The sequence below is a fragment of the Branchiostoma belcheri genome, unplaced genomic scaffold (assembly GCF_001625305.1).
Source record: "Branchiostoma belcheri isolate BF01 breed outbred unplaced genomic scaffold, Haploidv18h27 scaffold16, whole genome shotgun sequence".
In the NCBI taxonomy this organism is placed as follows: Eukaryota; Metazoa; Chordata; class Leptocardii; order Amphioxiformes; family Branchiostomatidae; genus Branchiostoma; species Branchiostoma belcheri.
In genome coordinates this window covers 2574294-2595808 of record NW_017803046.1, presented here as the reverse complement: position 1 = coordinate 2595808, position 21515 = coordinate 2574294, and the positions used below count along the sequence as shown (strand labels likewise).

At 41.0% G+C, this 21515-nt stretch overlaps 3 protein-coding genes across 4 annotated transcripts; 1 reads left to right on the top strand and 2 right to left on the bottom strand.

Moving 5' to 3' along the window:
* Positions 1-137: 137 nt before the first annotated feature.
* On the bottom strand, positions 138-5437 carry LOC109466201 (cholesterol 7-desaturase-like). The gene is made up of 6 exons (XM_019763870.1): positions 4632-5437; positions 3196-3384; positions 2374-2552; positions 1562-1807; positions 794-967; positions 138-389 (listed from the first exon to the last, which is right to left on the bottom strand). Exons 1-6 carry the CDS (start codon positions 5056-5058, stop codon positions 228-230), a joined length of 1377 nt encoding a protein of 458 aa, XP_019619429.1. The 5' UTR covers positions 5059-5437; the 3' UTR covers positions 138-227.
* A 1630-nt stretch (positions 5438-7067) lies between these two features.
* LOC109466148 (estradiol 17-beta-dehydrogenase 8-like) lies at positions 7068-9882 on the top strand. 2 transcript variants are annotated; one of them, XM_019763798.1, is made up of 8 exons: positions 7071-7229; positions 7778-8094; positions 8238-8333; positions 8486-8571; positions 8772-8856; positions 9019-9061; positions 9272-9346; positions 9609-9882. In XM_019763798.1, the coding sequence occupies exons 1-8, from the start codon at positions 7181-7183 to the stop codon at positions 9623-9625; spliced, it is 768 nt and encodes a 255-aa protein (XP_019619357.1). In that variant the 5' UTR covers positions 7071-7180; the 3' UTR covers positions 9626-9882. The 2 variants fall into 2 exon arrangements, with proteins under 2 accessions (XP_019619358.1, XP_019619357.1); XM_019763799.1 differs by lacking the exons at positions 9019-9061; positions 9609-9882 and having other exon boundaries at positions 7068-7229.
* A 501-nt stretch (positions 9883-10383) lies between these two features.
* On the bottom strand, positions 10384-20669 carry LOC109466146 (deoxynucleotidyltransferase terminal-interacting protein 2-like). The gene is made up of 6 exons (XM_019763797.1): positions 20220-20669; positions 17475-17607; positions 12787-12882; positions 12409-12573; positions 11975-12084; positions 10384-11240 (listed from the first exon to the last, which is right to left on the bottom strand). The coding sequence occupies exons 1-6, from the start codon at positions 20603-20605 to the stop codon at positions 11141-11143; spliced, it is 990 nt and encodes a 329-aa protein (XP_019619356.1). The 5' UTR covers positions 20606-20669; the 3' UTR covers positions 10384-11140.
* Between the last annotated feature and the right edge of the window lie 846 nt (positions 20670-21515).

The following is a 21515-nucleotide window of genomic DNA, read 5'->3' as shown; positions in this document are numbered from 1 at the left end:
TGGGATCCTTTCCTGACTAATCTCCAAGCAGATCCTAGGGTGGCAAAAGACTACTTCAAATTGGCCAGGCAGCATCCATTCGCCAGAGAGGGTCCATACGCCAAGCGAATGGATACTGCCTGGCCAATTTGATACTGTCTTTTGCCACCCTGTGACCTGCTTGGAGATTATTCCTGACCTCCCCACAGGTGTCAACTTCTGAAGTAGAGCGTCCCTGCAGACGGCATCTACCAGTCCAGACTGTTCCTCTCTATCTTGAACCTGGGGCTGTTCTCGCTGTAGAACTGGGCGTACCAGCGGCGGTGGCGGGCGATGCTGGAGTCTTCCCGCACCAGCAGCGGTCTGGGCACGTAGCACTTGTTGTTCCAGATCATGATGTCTCTCTCAACCTGGTGGTAATAATGGGAATTCAGTGGAATGTACTAGTACTGTTTTATCTCTTTCTGACTTAGCCTGGAAGCCATCCGTTTTTGCACTCGAAAAAACGGGGTAGCGAGTACAAGGAGCCCCGTTACAAAACGGATGGCACCCGGCTCTTTCTATCTGCCTATTGTATAAAAGAATTCAATCCACTCCAACTTAACATTTCAATGAAAAAGCCCTTCCTATAATGGAAGTCCAAATTAATAATACTATTGAATTTACGGAGACAATAAGAATAGTAAACATCACTCAATTATCTTTTAATATTTTTGTCATCGTATTTGGATGAAATTTAATCAACATAGATCTTCGTTAGCAAAAGTTGAATTGCATTTCTAGTATGTAAAAACACTCCTTGGTAAGTTGTTACCTGTACAGACTCCCCCCAGAGGAGGAACTTGGCAAGGCATGTCGGCACCCAGCGGCCGGTGTACACGCTGTGGGTCAACCTCTGTAGCAGCGGCTCCACCGGCGTGATGGACTGTACCAACATGAAGTTACCGAAGGCGGATTCCAGGAACAGGAACACGATACCAGGTCCGACCTGGGGTAGGACACAGCAACGTTAACTCTCAAGAAATGTAAACTTCAAAGATGTACATCTGGGCATTTCGGACTTCAAAGGACGTTTCTTTTCAGTAGCCTCGTCAGATTAACAACGTTAACGTGGGTTCAAAAAAAGTAAAATTTACCCAGATAGGGAGAATATAATTATATAACTGACCAGGGGAGTTTAGCCACCGTGGAATTAATTGGCCCGGCCCCCATGCCCCCTTCTTAGGACTGAATCTACCGGCCAATATTTCCTTTTTGCCGAATTCTGCAATCCGTACCCCGTAGATCATAGAAGGCCTGGCGGGGACTTACTTGGTTTAGCACGGTGTCTTTTCAAGTAGTTCCTGCTCCAGCAAGATCTATTTCGATCTTAACACTATAATTGCTGTACTTGATATGCTTCAATTACAGCACATAAACTGTCAAGTCAAATCTAACGTGTGGCAGCCTGCATTGTGAATTCGAGGGGATTCATTCCTCAGCTAACCGACATCTTGCACACGCAGTTCTCGGTATGTGGGTAGCTTGAGGAATGAATCCCCTCTACTATATACTAACGTGTGTCAGCCTGCATGTCACTGACCTGTCGGGCAGTAGCCTTGATGTCTGCGATGGAGACCTTCCGTCCGAACAGGTACACCATGTGCTGGGTGTGCATGGTGCTGATGTGCGCGTCAGGGGCGGGGTCCGGCTGCCACTCCGCCCGCCACACGTGCTTGGCGAAGTCCCAGGCGGAGGAGTAGATGCTGGAGAGGTCCACCCCAGCCGCCACCAGCGGGCCGTGCAGGTAGTTCAGGTGAGCGATGTCCGCAGCGTTCTCTGGAACCTCCTGTGGAAAAAGTTACAAACATCAACGTAGGCATCTACAGTTGTATCATTGCACGTCACTGACGAAAAGTAGTGGATGCTACTTATATTATTGTGACCTCTTCCGCCCCAACATGGGCTTTGGTAATGCATTTACCATGTGGCTACACACGACATCCGCAATAGAATATAGAGAGGAGGTTGATGCATCTTTGATGATCAATCATGTTGGTTTATAAGATTCTAATAAAGCAATAACGCACCGTCTACGGGCACGTCTAATTTCAAAGGACCTTTTCATACAAGCACAGTATCTGTCAAACTAACATTCAGTAATTTCCGTCGCAGTGTGTTGAATACTGAACGAAGAAATGACCTATTTGAAAATAAAAATAGCCGATTTCTTCGTCCAATATTCAACACACTGCCATAGAAAATAACATTTTACAGAACTAGAACTCTGTATTTACCTGTTTACTGAATTCTGTGTTTTAATACCTCGATATGTGCGTTGATGATGTTAACAGTTTACTGGGGTCTGTGTTTACCTCGATATGTGCGTTGATTATTATATTTTTGTTTTAATACCTCGATATGTGCGTTGATGATGTGCTCGGTGGTGCCGCGGCAGGTCCAGTCCCCGCAGGCGATCTCGTCGATGACGGGCGGTGTCCAGGTGGGGTCGATCCCGTCACAGTGGTACCAGATGTAGATACAGCCGTTCCTCTCCAGACACGGCCACGACTTCACACGGGCGAAGTCAGGAACTAATGATGTACACAGTCATGTAGAATACTTCGTTAGAACTACACAAGGACTACAATAATCGTTGATTATAGGTGTGGCCGTTCAATACGTTTATTACACACAATAAACTGATAATGTAGAAGATAGTTAGGACTGAATGGCCCATAATTACATTCTTATCTGGCAACAATGCTCGCAGGTAAATACACAATTAGACTGTTGCAATAAAATAAAATTGTGAAGAGGAAGAGTGAAATAGAATAAACACAATAAAATTATAGATACGCAAAATGAAACAAGGTATAAATGAAATTGAATACATCAAATGAAGGACAATGTACATAGGATATGGTGTGCTTGATCAAATGAAATGAAATAGAATAGAGAAAAATAAGTAAAATAGAATTAATAAAGTTTTTCTGAAAGGGATACGTGACAGACATCTTTTTTTCCTTTATTTATTTATTTATTTGGATTCAACACTTTTGCAAGTTTCTCTCGATCCCTGACACTACAATAATACAGTACAATACAATACAATACAATATTACACAGTGTAATTTCATGAACAAAAAAAATGGCTCAAAAATATTATGTACAGTGCATTATGTACATTAAAACATCTAGCATAAAAATGTACAAGCATTCTAAATATCTCCTCACCTTTCTCTGCGTACGGGATGCCCATGCACTTGCCGTCCTCTCCCCTGAACTTCCAGCCGTGGAAGGGACACTGCAGACAGTCTCCCACCACCTGTCCTCCCACGGCCAGGTCCGCCCCCAGGTGGGGACAGTAGGCGTCCAGCACCGACACACTCCCGGCAGCACTCCGGAACACCGCAAGCTTCTCTCCTGTAAAATCATGTTTTGCTGTTACTTCGAAACTTTTCGAAACCCAAATTGTTTGTAAACATTTTGAAATTAAGATCTCATTGGATTGCCACGTCACGTTCGAAATTTTTACCCCCCCCCCCCAACTGTAAGTTAATTTCTGTATTGGAACATCCGAATGACCTCAGATGACTTTAAATGGAATACTATCTCTATTCTAATGGCCCCAGATAACCCCAAATGGAATACATTCTCTTCCAATGGCCAATATTCTAACTAACAGATTTGAAGACCACGCCCATTCACTTTGATTTTCCAGGGCCCCTCCCCCTTTTGGGTTGTGAGGCCCCGCCCACCTAATTCATCACCACTGTTATAGAATTAAAACATGCAGATTAAAAAGCTTAGCATAAGTCCAGAGTCCAATGCAGGGAGCAAAATTGTCTTGGTGGATAATTGCGTACATGTAATACTAAAAGCACGTTTCTTGTATTATAAACCGGTGGCTGATATGCACTACCTGGCAAATTGGATACTAGTACTATTACTTATACTAGGAGTTCGTTACTAGTACTATTTTGCCACCGAAGGATCTGCTTGGAGATTAGTATCTTGGTGCCCCTGGGCTTTTCAAATGGTACCGCCCTGGATATTGGATTGTGTTTAGCAGATCATGGGTTTAGTGTCCGTTAATCGTCAGTCAGGGCTTGTTTTCGGACGCATTGATCACTATTCCTCACGCTGAATACACGCGTGTTGACAGTAGCCACAGTTACACGGCACACCCTAACGAAACTCAGAATGGCGCCTTCCGGAATAAACAAAGCGTAACTATTGGTCTGTTGGACGTGTGTGCCGGCACGATCTCGGTATGGACGTGCCGGTACAATTGGTGTATTGCTGAAATTACTTTGGCAACCCAAGCCAAACTGACTCGTTGTCTTTACAGGTGCAACAGAGCGCTGAAAATGGATCACGCTGTGGTTAACCCCTGGTCTTTGTTCTCAGTAGTACGGGTTAACACACTTAGACACACTGACAATGTATACGGGGACTACTCCTTTAGAAATATATATACGCCCTCCATCCACACGTATTCTTGAAAATTCTATTGAGGGTCACAGAAGAACAACATGTAAGGTGTATAACGCTACATGTAAAAGTTGCACGGTTACTTTATGTTGGTGAAGCATAGAGTGCGTTGATACGTCTGTACAAAGAGCTGCACAAACCATGACACAGAAACTCAAACATGTAATAAGCCTTACCGAGCACTGTGACTCCCTCCACTTGGTTGGGTCGGAGTTGACATGAGTCCATCAGCCTGAACCAGCCGTTAGGGTAGACCGGGGGCAGCTCGCCTCTCCGCCGCCGCCGCCGCACGTCGTTCGCGACGTCCTTGCGGCTGTACCCGGCCTGTTGGTTATACCCGACATCGTGAAGTGTCCGGCTGATTTTCAATGGGCACAACAGAAGCCGGTAAAGCCATGCAGCTATGACAACACCAACGGCTAGCAGGGCGAGTTGACCTACAGGTGGGCATTGCCATGGTGTGGACCAGAACGTGTCCCCGATGAGAGCCAGCGCCCAGGCGGTATGGATGTCGACTGACTTGTCCTGTACCAGCCCTACCGTAGCCAGGGACGGCACGAGTATGACCAGCACCAGCAGGAACAAGTACCTGTACTTCGGCATTTCTGTCGAGTCAGTGTCGCCACCCAGGTGTCAGCCCCCTCGGTAACATGAGCGCCCGTTTTGTTTACGCTATAAGATGCGGCTGTTTTACGACATAGTAAACAGAGCGGCTGAAGTCACTAGGCACGCTGCCATGACGGCAACAAATCCAAACAAAAAGAACGTAACCCTAGCTTCAGGACGAATCGAACCGGTATTTAAATGTCAACGTCCAGCAGGCGCACGTACGCACGTTCGACGTGTTCCAACGCACCGCGCCTAGCAGCAGACCCGCCTAAGTTGCTATGGTTACCAAACTATGATGCGCGTTGCCATGACGACGATGTACAGTACTGTATGTCGATGCGGCAACGATGAAATGAATCCACCCACTTACACGCGCGGCACAATGACGTTTGATTAGTACACGGAATTAGCCTGATAAAATCGCGCGGTTCGGAACAACCCCGGGCAACAACCGGCCTTCAGCACCAGGGAGTTGCTAAGGGGCGACTTTCTCCGGCGAACGAAGGTTTGAATATTTCGATGTAGCCAGAGGCAACGAGAAATGTTGACAGGCAAAATCGAGCCTACGTTAACTTTGTACTGAGAATGCCTGCGCTGCATTAACATCACACTATGAAGGGAAAAAACTATCTATCATGAAAGGTAGGATGAGAAGAAACACGATGGGAGCAGTCAAAGCGTGTTAAAAAAGAACAAGAAGGAAAACAGATGTCTCAATAGACTATAGTTGTTACAGCCTAGGCAGCCCCTTGTGAGGATGACAATACATTATATATTTAGGCACTCCTTAATAGCGACCCGCATACTTCTGCTGGACAAAGGAAACAAAAGGTTGGGCCTGCAGATCTGAATGGATGGCTTACGGAATAATAGATGTCTAGTCTTATAATGAGCTTTTGATCTATAGCTTATTTTTTTCGCAATTATATGATGTATTGAAAATAACGTTAAGCGCTGTTGGGATGAATTTGAAAACACAATACACGTTATACAGCAAACATGCAGATGATTTTTTAGATAATTGCAGTGAAATCACACATTATCACATGTAACAAAAACATACCAGGGATTTAGAAATATCTCATAGTGAAAACAAAACATGGAGATTAAATAAAATGTTGTTGTGAGGCAGGGAACCAATCCCAATGCCCAACACATCCCGGTATCGTCCTACAGGTCGTACTGTTGATTTTGATTGTCAGCTGGGATTGGATCATTACATTTCATTGACCTGTGAACAACAACGTGTTGAGCACACCAGACAATGCAGTTTGACAACCATTTGTATTGAATGTGACGAACATGTTCTTGTGGTACACATTTTGCTCTTGCTGCCACAGCTGTTTTGGTAAAGAGTTTCGCTCACATTTTCGCAGCTCGCAGTGGACTATTATAAAGAACATTGTCCTATGAACTAAGCTAGAGAAGTAGCAAAACGTGACGATTTTGCCTTCCAACAGATGTGTGTACACCAGTAGTTTTTGTCTGCAGGGACATGCACTCTGCACACAGCTAACTATTTGCAGACTTGTCTGGATGGTATAGAAGGACTGTCATTCAAATGGCATTACAGGTATGTCGTCAAAATTGCACCGTCATTGTTAATGTTGTAGTGCGCATCGATGTACAACTTCAGGGCGTTGGATAGTCTACATGAGACCAGAGATATCTAGTTATCAGCTGAAGAACGGCCCAAACTGGAATTCTACAGTTCCCATCCAGCCGAAGGTTTCACTTTGCTCCACTCAAAGGCCAGACTTGTAGACAGGACGTAACAGGTGGCAGATTGAGTTTTGTGAACCAAATCCTTCTCATATGGGCGTCATCTATCGGAACCAATCAGAACTACAGGGAGTCTTTACTGCGGTACGCATATGATACAGTACCTTTATGAACAAGGACCTAGATATTATGGATATGATGATCCCGTCTTCTCCAAATGCCTATAATCCCAAACTTCTCAATTTTGGTTCGTTTACTCACAAACAAACTACCACAAACAACGGTGAACATATCTTCGAAATTCGCGGGTGGGAAATGAGACCTGTTCCCTTATTGGTCAGACATCAGACGACGTCTTTCATTGGCAGACAGGGTTAAGTTTCGACGGGACAAGATGGCGGCTGCTCCAGGACGTTTGGCCGGACGGTTGGCACTTGTTACAGGTGATCATAGCTGTAATAAAACCATCTCAACATATTGTAGCATTTATTGCATTTAAGTGTTAGTCATAATGAGACTGCATTTTTGTGATTTGTCCTGTGCCCCAGGTTCTGATTTCAAAGTTTGACCTCCTTTTATAGGACCAGCCCCCACAAAAATCTAAAAGATCCTCAGATCCAGGATGATTTAAGTGTAGCGCAGCACTGGTCACATGGTAAGGTTACAGGCTTACAGCAATGAGCAATGCAATTAGCAATGCAACTAAAGGTTCTGGATGTATAGACTTTTGGAATTTAGAATTTGGTCGACTTCAATGAAGAACCACCTTGGTTTAATACTACATTGTACTTTTTAAGGTGGAAGTGTGTCTGAGGACTTTGGGGGACATCTTAAAAATACTAGTTAGGGTTACGTATGGACATTGATTTTTTTTTGTACCTTAGTGTAAGACAATAATTTATTCAAATTTTGCTACATTTGTATTTAATAGTTTGCATTAGTTTGTTTCATGCATACATGTAATATGATCTAGTATCCCCATGTTGACCAGGTGGAGGCAGTGGCATTGGCAGAGCAGTTTGTCAGGCATTTGCAGCCCAGGGGTCAAAGGTTGCCGTGGTAGACATCAATGAAGCACCAGCCAATGAGACGCTCCAGTCCCTGTCATGTGACCAAGGCTCGGAGCATCATGCCTTTGGTTGTGATGTGTCCTCCACCCAGTCTGTCAGTCGACTGTTGACCGACGTTACCCAGAAATTCTCCTGTGCTCCCTGTATCGCAGTAAACTGTGCTGGAATCACCAAGGATGAGTTCCTCTTAAAAATGGACAACAGAATGTTTGATCAAGTTATCAAAGTTAATCTCAAGGTAAAATCGTTAACATTGTATTAAAGTGAGATGTATTTCCTGAATTGATGTTGTGTGATAAGGGCTTGTCAAGTTATGGCTGATGGTTATGCCAAAGGTTTATGATTGGCGTATGATCAAAGAATGCTTTTCTTGTATTTCAGGGTACCTTTCTGATAACCCAGGCAGTAGGCAGGGCTATGGTGGAGGGCAAAGTACCAAATGGTTCCATCATCAACATGGCCAGCATTGTTGGCAAGGTGAGGTTGGACCTGAGGACATAGAAGGAGTGTGTGACCAGACAAAAGCCTTGAAATAGGCATCGGTTGGATATTATGTGTTACTGTATGTACCAATGGTACAATAGATTTCCATTTTGTCTTCAGATTGAAAATTGTTCCTTTAACTGCAGGTTGGAAACCTTGGTCAGTGTAACTATGCTGCCTCTAAAGCTGGAGTCGAGGGACTCACAAGGACAAGTGCCAAAGAACTAGCCAAGTGAGGATGATACAGCTTGTATGACCTATGCCTACAGGCATTAAAAAAGCTATTGTATACATGTACAATGTATTGTCATGTGGTTGTGGAATTTCTTGATAGGTTGTATTGCCCTTTTTTATTCAAGTACTTTGCCACAGCAAATTTAGGGATCAGTCTTTGTGGAGAATTTTTCACTGTCTTATTCTTTTGCTGTGTAGATTTGGAATCAGATGTAATGCCATCCTGCCTGGTTTTATTGAAACACCAATGACTGATGCTGTACCACAGAAAGTGCTGGACAAGGTGAGATATTACCATTTCAATTGGTAAGATTAAAACACCAGTAACGGATGCTGTACCAGAGTCTGATGAAAGAACCATTTTGATTAGTTTAAAATTAGCCTGCATCATTCAATAGCCATATTGTGCAAAGCATGAGTTTTACATCTATCTTTCCCATTACAGTTCAGAGATTTTATCCCGATTGGCAGACTTGGGAAGCCATCAGGTAGGAAGATTAAGTTTATCTAGAAGACACACATTTGCTCGGGAGCAAATTCATCATATTCCTAAAAATCATCTCTCCCACTATTCCCCTTCCTCATATCTTCCCCCCTCCCCCACTCTTACCATGTATGGACTGAAATAATGATTTTGATTTTTGTGGTAGATGGTGAAATGGCAATTTTCAGCTCAAACCTTGTGGATATTTTTTCAGATATAGCAGATGTTTGTGTATTCCTGGCCTCTGATGAGAGCAGTTACATAACAGGAGCAAGTATTGAAGTTGCTGGTATGTTATTTAACATCATGTTTACCGGGTTTAGAAACAATGAATTTTTGAATTCGAGGCATGTAACCCCTATGACCAACAGCTCTTGCAACTTAACTGTTGAAAAAGTCCAGATGATTTTTTTTGCTTGTTTATATGCATGCTTAAAAATGATATCATATTTATGGTCCTATGTTACACAATGTAGAAGTACATGTACATACTGTTACTGACTTTACATGAGCTGTTTGTGGCATTACTAATGATTTTCTCATTCCTTTAGGTGGCCTGCACATGTAAAAACCTACAAAGGAGACTTATGCAGTCAGCTCAGGGAACAACTAAGATTATTAATACAGGATTTTGCTACCTGTATTATATATGATTATGACTATCTTAAAATGGAGGCGCATACTGATAGAGATAATTTTATTATTTCTTTTCAAACCTGTTACAAAGTAAAACAACTTTATGTACAATGCAGCAAACTCAAAATGGTATGGAAAATAAGCGAAACAAAACTAATAATCCAACTTTAAGGCAAATAAACTTGTGATCAAACAAAACATAACAGAGTGACTCAAGTAACCAATGTTGATATATGATTTTGTATGTTAGTTAAAGTGTTATTAAGAACCAAAATACTTAGTCTGGTTAATTTGCAGAGCTCAGTGGGAAGATGACCACTAAGTCCTGGACAGTGATCAGGAAATTCTTGGACACATCCATGCAGTTGTAACCCTTTTCTTCATGCTAGCATCACACTGTCAGCAAACTTTGGTCAAATTTGTTGATCCCTAGATGGTTGCCAATTTCAAAGCCACCATAAAATTAGGGAATTTTTTTGACAGCAAATTTACCCTGATAGCACTGTGCAGACATTGCCCAATCCCTACAAACTTTGGCCATATTCCAGCCAAAAAGGTCCTATAGAGCACACAGACTTATCAACCAAGCTATTTTACTGCTGTGTGGTGGTTCTTTAAAACTGAAAAATCCCCTACCCTTTAACAAACACTACATCATTGCACATAGCAACACATACTTAAGTTGGAAAAGAATTTATGTGTTATAAAATGCTTTAATAATCTGATGGCACTAACAGAAATATTGATACATTTAGGATGGTTTTAGGAAGTTTCTGCCATGAGCACTCATTGCGTCTGAAGGATAGCTATGTACATCTTGACAGCTATTTTATACTCAATGCACTTAAATCCACTCTGACCTGGCAAAAAACACCTCTTCACAAAGATCTGCAACAACATACCTCAACGCACTACAATGTACGTACGTAATCATCATGCCTGTCCACTTCTCATTTTCTGGTTGAACAATTGCAAGATAGGAATAAATATCCATCCAAAGGTATATAGTATAGAAAATATCAATTGCATTGATAATCTGCATTCATATCTAAGTTTGACAGAAACCTTAACACATTGTATATACTTCCTTTTTTTCAAATATATATGCCCACTGCTACCCTGAACAATGCAGCTGTGCTACCCTTTCTTGTTAGGGTTCAGTTATTCTCGGATAATGCAAATGACAAGAGATTAGCAGAGACCATCACTGCACAAAGTGACCACAGGTACCCGACATACATTTGTACTACAAAAAGGACAACTTTTATATATTTACAAGAAGATATACATTTTCTTTGTTCAGTCATAAGCTTCTCAGTCCTCTCCTTTCCAAGGAATGTGGCTACATATCTTTTAGAAAAATGACAATGGCCCAAATGGGAGCAACATTTCCCAGGATGGGTTGAAACCATCCAGAACCACGTTACCAGCAGGCATTTCCTCATCATCACTTCTGTTTCTTCAGTCTCTTCATGTGTCTACTTGCTCCGGATGGGCGCTTCTTCCTCAGCTTCTCCTGAACATCCGAGTACTTCTTCTTGTTGTACCTTGAGAGATAGAGGGAAATTGAATTTTTACTTCATTTCTGTTTTGTCCCCTCCATTAATTTCTGGCAAAATTAGAGAAACAAGAAATTGATTTGCCGTGGCCTTATCCAGGTCAAAATTTACAAAGCTACTATCAAGTACATGTGTATTTGATGCAAGTATGAAGTCTTTGGCATTTAATAGGCTCAACATTTTTGTCACATGAGTAGTGCCTAGAACTTGCATATTAGCCTGCAATTCAAACTCCAGCCGATAGGGGGTGCTGGTGAAATGGGTCCCCTTGGGTAGGTACAACCACTCTCATCATCATGGCTGCCTGAATAAATTTAGGGTAATTATTTACGCCTGTCAAAGCTTAGGTGGAGATATTTAGCTGAGGTGACAGGTCATCAAATCAAAATTTTTATGCAAATTAATTTCAATACGTTATGAGCTGAGGACAGATATCAATGGGAAATTTGGGGATTAACAAAGTACACTAATTAATGCCAAATATGAGGTCAAAAGCAAGAAGAAAGCCTTTTGTCATGGTGATCATGAAATTTTCTGCTGTATTCCCCACCTAACGCTAGCCTCTTATCAGTGTTTGGGTATCATGTACTGGGGGGTAACTGCTAGCCTCACTCCTAGTATATTGAGTACATATCCAACTCTGTTATGACTAAAAAGTGGTCATTTATACCAATCTATTCTGAGCCCAGTGACAGCTATTCTGCTGCTTTCAAAATACCTACTTTCTGAATTCAGCATCTGCCAGGAGTTCGTCCACGATGGTTGCCTTCCTGTCCTTCTTTGGTACCCGTGAGCGGTAAAACTCAGCCGGGCTGTCCTCCACTGTGCCCATCTAAGTGTGCAAGTAGTATTCATGTATATGAACGTGCCCATAGAGGCTTATATATATATGGACATGTATAAATATCATCTTTCATACAATATATAATGACAAATTTTCAGCTCATTTTTTTTTCATAAATTGTTCTTTAAAATAACTTAGACCCAAATTAATTTCCCAAGGTGGCCACATTTATTCTCATCATTTTCCTTTTTTTTAATAAAATTGTAGAGAAAAAATACACTTAATTTTTTTTCATTATCTTCCATGAATTATCTTAAATCTATAAACCTTACCTGAATTTTGTCTATTATTTCGTATTACAAAAAGACATACCTGGAAGTACTTGGGGTATGCTTCTCGGTCATTTTTCTTGTAGAATCTTTTGGGGTCCAAAACCTTGCGCATCTTCAGCACATCCAGATCATTCTTAGTTTCAGCTGTCAGTTCAGGAGCCTTCATATCAAACCATTTCCTGCCTGTTGTTGCCTCACGTTCCTCCTGAAAGGGAAAAAATTATTGAACTACCCTAATTTATGTACCATCTAGGGTCATCCTTACCCCCTACATGTCGCTTATAAAATTTAAGTGTAAAAAGACACATTTTTTTGGAAATCTTATTTCATTGGTACTAGAGTGTAAATGAAATTTTATCTACAAATTCAACATGTACATAGAGTCAGGTCATGTCATTTCAAGACAATGCTGTAATACCTTTCTTTTCTTCTTCATCTGCTTGACAGTTTCCTTGTAAGGAGGTACGCTGTGCTTCTGCTCAAAGTCTGGGGTCACCACACTCTTCTTCATTATCTACAAGATAATTAAACCTTACATTAAAAAAAATAAGCCTTCTTTCATGAAGTTTCATTACTGTCTCAATTTCTTACAAAATGTAGTTAGAATTGTCTGAATTTCTGAAATTAAAAACATACAAACACATTTATACATAATTATTGTCCTTCTCCTTGTTTCAACTCATTCTAAATGGGGTGAAGTATGTAAACATGATGAACATGATAAAACATTAAAAAAAGGCCATGACCTTTGACCTACAACGACCAACTGTAAAGTATTTTGAATTTTTTCTAACCATCTCGAGATTCAAATTAAGTTATATCTTAGCACAAGATCTGGGGAATTCTTGAACTGGGTGTCTAAGTCATCACTCATGTATCACTAGCATAATAGAGAAGGGAACTTGTTTAATTTCAGGTTTGACACAAACTATGGAATGTAAAATTGCTGAGAACAATTTAGACATCACTATTGAGCAAGACATTTTCAGCATACTTCTGTAAGTTTTACTTTCAATCATTATTCAGTCAGATTTTTGTATGAACAACAATGGGAATATCAGATCCTATTTGGCTTTCTTCCAATTATTTTTTTCTGATGGTACACTGTAGTAAACAAGGTGAGGATAGGTCAGTGACCTTTCTTCAACACTAAAAATCATCAGTGAAAACCAGTTGAACAACTGTACAGTTGACTGGAGCCTGCCAGTCTCAAATTACAACACATCCTTTTCTCCTTCAGTGATCACAGTAGTTTAAAATTAGTGCATGTGGTTCAACTTAAAACAAAGGTTTAGTCTAGCTGGTCTGTGTCTAGCCACTAGACTTAACTAGTTTACATTGAAAGTTTACCAATGCCAACATTGAATGTAGGTTATTGTTATATATCTAGCAGCTTCAAGGATGTTGAAATACATGTTTTCTGCATATCTGCACTAGTAGTGGTAACAGTGCAAATTATTACCTGCACCAGACAAATATCTATACCTACACCACTCAGACTTCAAGAAGTATGGATCATAATGAAAACTGTTCAGAAAACCATTATTTCTTTTATACTTTATAGGTGGTAACAGTGAATGCAGCAAATAAAAATCCACATGCACCTACATTTGTATATGGACCACTACAATTTAGGTGCTGGTAGACATCAGAAATACCTGTACAGATCCAATTTTACCTGCACTGAGGTGCATGTGCACCCAGTACAATGTATATTTCAAGCCCTGTGTACGTTGTATTGACACAGAATAAACCAGTGTTTTAAAATTCACTTGCAATAGTTATTGCCAATATTTTAGGGACACAAAGTGAATAATGTCAGTGCTAACAGAAGAGACTTATTATTACCAGGTTTTATGTGCAGCTTTTTTTGCCTGGTTGAGAGAAGCACAAGTCATGAAAACAGACAGCAGGTAATTAGGGTTATGCTTGGCTATTTGTGTACCAGAGCCTTCCCAAAAATTAGAACAAATTTGGTTAAAAATATATAATGGTTATGTGGTTTAAGAACATACTTGACACAGAATGCCTTCCAGACTATGCATATTTTTGAAAAAATTGACTATAATTTATTCAAATCATCCAGGTTGCACAGACTCCAGCACAGACTAATCAATACACATATGACCTATCCCATATTTCACCAGTCTCGCCTGCAATACTGCCCTACTTCTTCCTTTACTGGAACAGTTCTGATGTTTATCAAAACATAACCACACAAAAACTACAATACAACCCAGCAGGATCTGTGCAACGAAGTAATAAAAATACACAACACATTGATAAAAATATCTCCAGTAGGAGTAAAAAAAAAAACTTCAGAAGACTTGGCCTATTAAAGATTCCAACATCATGCAGGTTCACGGTGAGTTTTGCTGTAAATCCTGCAAATGTGTTGAACAGATGAGCAAATAGCAGTGGACAGTTTGGTACCGTTCACACTGACATGAAGCATCCACAAGGTTGTTTGTATGCAGACGTGCAACTGCTGCGTGCCCCCGGGGCATAAAACACAGGAATCTGCCCACCAACGACCCTTTAGATTAGGCTTTTCAGCACAGGGCAACCTGCGTGCAACCGTCCACTCATTACTGGCAGGGTGGGGCACACATCCATCACAATCTTCCATTTCTGTTATCAACCTAAACAATGTGGCATACTCAGCACCATGACCTAATGACTTGACTATAATGATGGGATTTGACCCCGCCTACAAAATTTAACACAGGTGTTACATGGCCATGCTGTATTACACCTACTCTAAACAAGTAGAAGCATTGCTCATCACCATAGTGTAAAAGAACAGTGTCAGTGCTGAAAAGCTCTAATTAAAATAAAGCTGCATACTTTTTTTGAGACTTAATGCTCAAAATTCAATCAAATTTTCAAAGGGTCATTAACCTGTAAGTGTCTGAGCTAATTTGGCCAACCCTATTGAGACAGAGAGAACCACATTCAAAACCACAGTGAACTGACGTGTATAACTTAGTCTGATAAAAACAGTTTGCCAAGGGACATAAGGCTCACCCACAGCCAAGCATCCTGCCATCACCTAAAATCTTGTCTACATTTTGAACTGAACCAGAATTGATACAGGACCATAACTCAAATGACAGTCCTATCCAGCCACTATTATGGACTACAGTTGCCTTCACAGACAACCATTACTTGCACTCATGGAATATCTTATCACTAATCTTATACAGTTCTTCTGGAACACTGGAATTTGGTATGGTGCAGAACAGAAGTAAACAAGATCAACAGCTAGTTGGTCAAAGGTCACTTCTGTTGTGCTGCAGTTTCAAAAGGACAACAACAAAAATAACAGTAAAATTGATGGGATCCATAGTATAAATTTTGTCATAAATCTTGTTTGAACTGCTCTGAAATATAATCTAGACTTTTTTTTGCTTTTTTTTAAATTTTCTTTGTGGACTTTTTCTCTGGTGGTCTGGAAAGTAGTAGCAAATGTACAGCTGTGCTATAAAGATATTGTTTACATAAAAGCAATTCAAGTCAAATCATAAGTCCTGTTTTGTTGACTTTACTGATTCACTAATTGGTAATAAGTAAAATTTTTTGAAAAATACCAGTAAACACTGGGCCCATTGTCCTGTGTCAGTTAGCCTTGAAGTGAATGTGTCATGCCCTTTGGCCATGTATCGGTTGCAGGGAACCTAGGGAAGGAACTCAAGGCAGCAAAACATAATATACATGTAGCTGCAATAACATGATTGTGCATTGGTGAATGAAGCATTTCAAAATATGCAATTGTTATGTTAGAAAAATCATCTACGAATCAAGATGATTTTGGCAACAAAAAATACCCGTGACAAACATGAATACGAGGTATGTGAAGTGGAAACATCCTGTTCATTCTCAAAAATCGTTTTTTCTAAACAAGGCCATACGAAGTCAATGTCTTGGTTCTCCACTCCATTTTTCTGATTTGAAAAAAAAAGTGTGCTATTCCAGTTACATGTATGTATCCCTAAACTCCCCCACCACCCACCCACCCACAAATAAATTTTTCCATGTATTCATGCAACTGTTTGGAATGTCATTAGCCAAAAATGTTGACTTGGTGGCTCCTGTGGTACATTTGGGTCTATCGCAAGAATAAAAAATTGTTTTTTCCCTTATTGTGTCACAACCATTATTCCCTGCAAACTTCTTGAGAACCAAGAATAATTATTGGTTTGTAATGTGACCAATGATGCAGTCACCATAAAATAGCTATAGGTTAAGTCACCGACAATGTATGAAAGATCTTAGGTGAAGATCAGTCATGCTTGCTTCCACTTTCAACACATGTAAACATGAAGGTGTGTGGAGAGTGTCTTGGGACCTTAGAACATGGGGGTTGTTGACAATCATTTGACTGCACGTCAGCCCTTTGCATGTTCCAGCTCACCTAACCACCCTCACCTGCCAAAGCACACAGCTGTATCCAGTTACAACAACTGGATAAACACTGTGGCAATTAGTTGTTCCTTCTTTTGTTGAAAACTAGGAAGTTTCTCTTTGTTCTAGCAGTACCTATGTTCCCATTTTCTCTTCTTGGTGATATCAATCAAGATGGAATAAGTTACAAAGTATTAAGTCTCATGACCAAGGTAAATTAAAGGGTCTGCTTTCAATCTCCAGTTTTGCACTCTCATTATGTATGCAAATGACTTCATTATCTGAAACATAATCACGAGACAAATTTCATGTACATACATGACAGTAGAAATATTCCTACTTCATGTAAGTCTGTATGCACGTGTAGCTTGGTCAGACAGGCCAAAATTTGAAAATTTGTATATCTGTATGAAATTTTGCAGCTATGTAGTATAAGTCACAATGACCACAAATAAATCAAAACTATGGCCTCTGCATGCTCTCTTCATTGTGTATTTTAAAAAAAAAATTTTTTAATTTTGGAAGAAAAATCTTGCAAGCAAACAGACTAAATCCCCTTTGTGGTTATTGTCTGCTTCACATGTTGTTTCTAGACTTGAAATTTTAAGTTATTAAAAGTTATCATTTTTATGTATCAGCTTGTAGTAAATCAAGCTGACATGGTATCAATCAATTCTATCAGAGTCTCTATACCCATACTACCTCTTCATCCTGCCTATCCTTCATCAGGATGTTTTTCATGGTGTCTGTTTCTGCTGTCGGGTGTTGGCTGCCCAGGTTCAGGTACGTCTCCCCAACATCAATGCCAGGGTCAAGTTCAGACGAGAGCTGAATCCTGGGGGGGGAACATGTCAACTGATATAAAATTCATAACTGAAGACTACTAACCAAAATAAAACAACAAAATTGGGTATACGTAATTGAACAGTTATGTGTCACATATATTTGATCAGGGGTCAGAGTTCATTTATTACTGGTACAATCAAAATGCTCATTACACCGTAGTTAAATCAATGGAGGCTACAGTAGCAAAGGGTCTCCCTACCAAAATGTATTTTCCCCTACCAAAGAACATTATATATGTATTGCACTTCCAAAGCAATCCATGCACCATGTATTGTATGGCCAGTATAACCTCCCTTTGGCAAGAATGTAACACATATTGACATAAACATGGTGTTTTTGGCTGATAATCTGTTATCAAAGTATTGTTTGGTTTCCTAACACAGGGGCGGTGCAAAGTCAAGGACCTGGTCAAAATCTTTGCTTTCTATACTAGACCTATACCTTTGAAATAACAGCTTTCATTTTTTTTCTTCTTATTGTTGCTTTCAGAGTAGAAAAGATTTAAATTTTAAAAGCAAAGTCTTATGGTCACAAATTCACTCACAATTATACCTCAGCCCTCAGATTCCCAGCCTTGCTCCAAATATAATGCATTGTATGAGTTATGATGTTTTCATCATGAGAGCATGACAGTTGCTATGAATGCTTCAGAGCAAAATAATCGAAAACTTACTATAATTTTCTTTGTCGTATTGTCATATCTATTCTTAACATAAGTTAAAGCAACTTCTCCTGCTGAATCTATATTTTTCCTAGTGAAACACGATTCCGTCAAATGTGTACATGGTGACTGCTGACATGGATAATATGGTATCACCACTTTTTTTTCATCCAACCAACCAACCTGGGATAAGAATACCAATAATCAACATACCGGGTAGATTTTACTAATTATAACCTTCTTTGTTTTATCCCAGTGACATAAATGTACGTATTGTTCTTGGGTATACATCATGAACATTTGCAGATGTGATCTATCCTCCCATGTACGTCATTTGCAGATGTAGGGAGGTACATTATATATTGTATAATCATGATGTTGGCATGTCTTTCTTTTTTGTTGCCAGATTATCCCCACTGGCAGACTCCTTGGTCAACACAGTTCATTACCCAATATACCTGGGTGGAATACTTGGGTGCAAGTTCACCGTGAAAATGTCATGTTGCTAGGAAAACTACTCTTTACACCATTCTGTTTAGACTTGCATATATATTAATATAACATCCTCGTTTCAACACACACAAGAAGCAAGTTCCCAAAACATAAGCACGTGTGAGTGTCCTACTGCACCAAATCCACTGTGTTGTGCATCATTTATTAAACCAGGGCATATGTAGACTTACCTCATGGTGGTCCTTCATGCAAAAATTTAAAAAGTTACAACAATATACATTGTACATCAAACATCACTGCTAGAATGGGATCCACTAAAACACTGCCCAGTAAGCACCACAATCCAAATGTATGTTATGTTGTTTGTATATCCAGCTGACCAAGCAGTGAAGCCATAAAGTCTTCAGGTTGCTTGAGTGCCATGCATGTCACGACACTACACCACTGCAGTTGGCTGAGTCCACTGATAATAGCAGTTCCCCAACTAGCTCAAGCCACTATCAAGTTGGGCATAACCCCAAGCAGGTCATCATGCATAGTACTATACAGCATATGAATCTACATGTTACCTGCGAGATCCCCACCCTTCTGAAATTCAAGTAATTGCGAAAGTGTAAGCTGTAAATATAAGGTATAACTTGTAAGAGTTAATGTGACATTGCATTGAGCTTTCTGAGTGTACATTATAAAACCACAACCACCGTGTTATGGATCATGATTACCACATCATTTCCTCCACCAAAATCTTTTCACTGGCCCTTCCATCACCCAATGTTGATGACACTATGACACTAAACTGGCAACATTTTTGTCAGTGTATGATAAAGATAAAGATAGGGCAAAATTCTGGCCATCCACACCCTAAACAATCTTTCTGGATACCCAAGGGACCCTATCAGACAGTCTTTTTTTCAGTTCCACAGTTGGAAATCAAGAATTTTACATGAGCAAGAGGCCTGTTGTTACCAACCCCCTAACTGTTACCATGCCCAGTTGTACTTGTACTTACCTTATTGAGGCACAGTATATCATGCTTGGCCTACTGCAAGAAGGACAAGCCATGTTACATACCCTACAGAATTAATTAGCTATTAAAGCAACCTCATTGGATAAATAATCCGTACGAAACGTGTGGTCATTTGATGGCAACTTTTCATTGGATAAGGCAGGCTTATTCCATGACGTCAAACCGTTTACTGGCTCCTGATTGGCCAAGGTCACATCATGAGGTACCCCCGTCGAAAAGCACCTGGACCGTCTGTGCCCCATGGCCCAATAAAAAGAGACCGTAATTTTGTACGAGTAAGCTAAAACAATGTAAATACTGTTGACTTCAAAAGTCCATAATCATGTAAGTGAAAGAAACTGAAGAAAAGCTACAAATTAATTCATGGGGCGTTGGGTATTTCACACGGACATGTCTTTCACACTTTGAGACCTCAGCTAGAAGGAAGCTGCGAGAGATCTGATTCTAGAAGTTTGCTCACTGTTTCTTGCGCCACGAAGACTTTCCAGGCTTCGGGCCCGACAAATCGGGTACGATGACTTCGGTCTGCTCCTCCTCTTCAGCCGAGGGCCGCTTGTCGATCATGAACGAGGCGGCAGATGCGGCTGCCGACGTTCCCGCCTCGGCAGCGGCGGCCGAACTCGTGGCTGAGGCTGACTCCGCCATCTTGGCCCGCATGCTCCGACTTGCCATCGCCACCAGTTCGTCCATCCCGCCCTCGTCGTCACTCTCAGAAGACTCCATGGCCGAGTCAGAGTCTCGGGGATCTCGGGAGGGTCTGGAGGCGGCCTCAGGTTTAGCCTGCGGAGGGCTAGTCTTGCAAAGTCCGCCCGTCACCCGCCGCGCTGGGTCCGTTCTGCGAACCATGTTGCCCAATCTTGTTTGGGACGAGACAGATGGATACACACTGCCGGAAGTCGGGCGAGAAGCGCCCCCTTGCGGATACTTCACCCCACCGCGATGACTAGGCGGGCGCTCCGGGCAACTCCAGACATTTTAACCGTTAACGGCAAATTCTTGAGCCTCACTGAGCAAACCCGTCACATCGCCTACCCATGGACAAAACTGTCAATCAAAATCCTCTTGAAATTTCCAATTGCTAGCCAGTTATCTTCTTATCTAATCAATCTATCCCTATATTGATGGCCTCGACGGTCCACCATTCAATAACTGAGTGGCAACAGTGGCAATATTCCTGTAAAAGCTAGCAATGCTCCCCTATTACATATTCCTGCTTTAAAATTTCTAGGTCTCAAGCTTATTCAAACCAGGCCAGTTCCATTCTGTGACTCCCATGCCTTAGATTAAACCACAACTGCTAGTCAACACTTGATGCTGTTCATCCCCTCAGTGAACGTTATAGGAATGTGTTTTGCATTAAGCAATGGATTGTTTATAACGTCAAAAAACAAGTCACCTGAATGTGTCTTTTTTCTCGACAAAGGAAGAGAGGTAAAATGTAATCATGATTACTGGTACAATTCAGTCAGCATTCCGCGGTTACACTGCCTGTATGATTGTGTATGGTTAGCATAACGAGTCGAGGCTACCAGCGGCCAGGTATTTCATCAGTTTACTGCTCAGATAAACGTTCTTATGTGGCGTCATAGTCTAGCTGGTCAAAGCCGTATGCCAATAGGTCATAGGTGACATCCCCAGGCAAAGGGACTGTGGCCACATTCCAAGGCCTGAGCCTGCGACTGAGAAAAGTACAAACTACTGGCATGCCGGCAACATAACATTTTGTAGGTTAATTACGTATACCATCAATTATCAC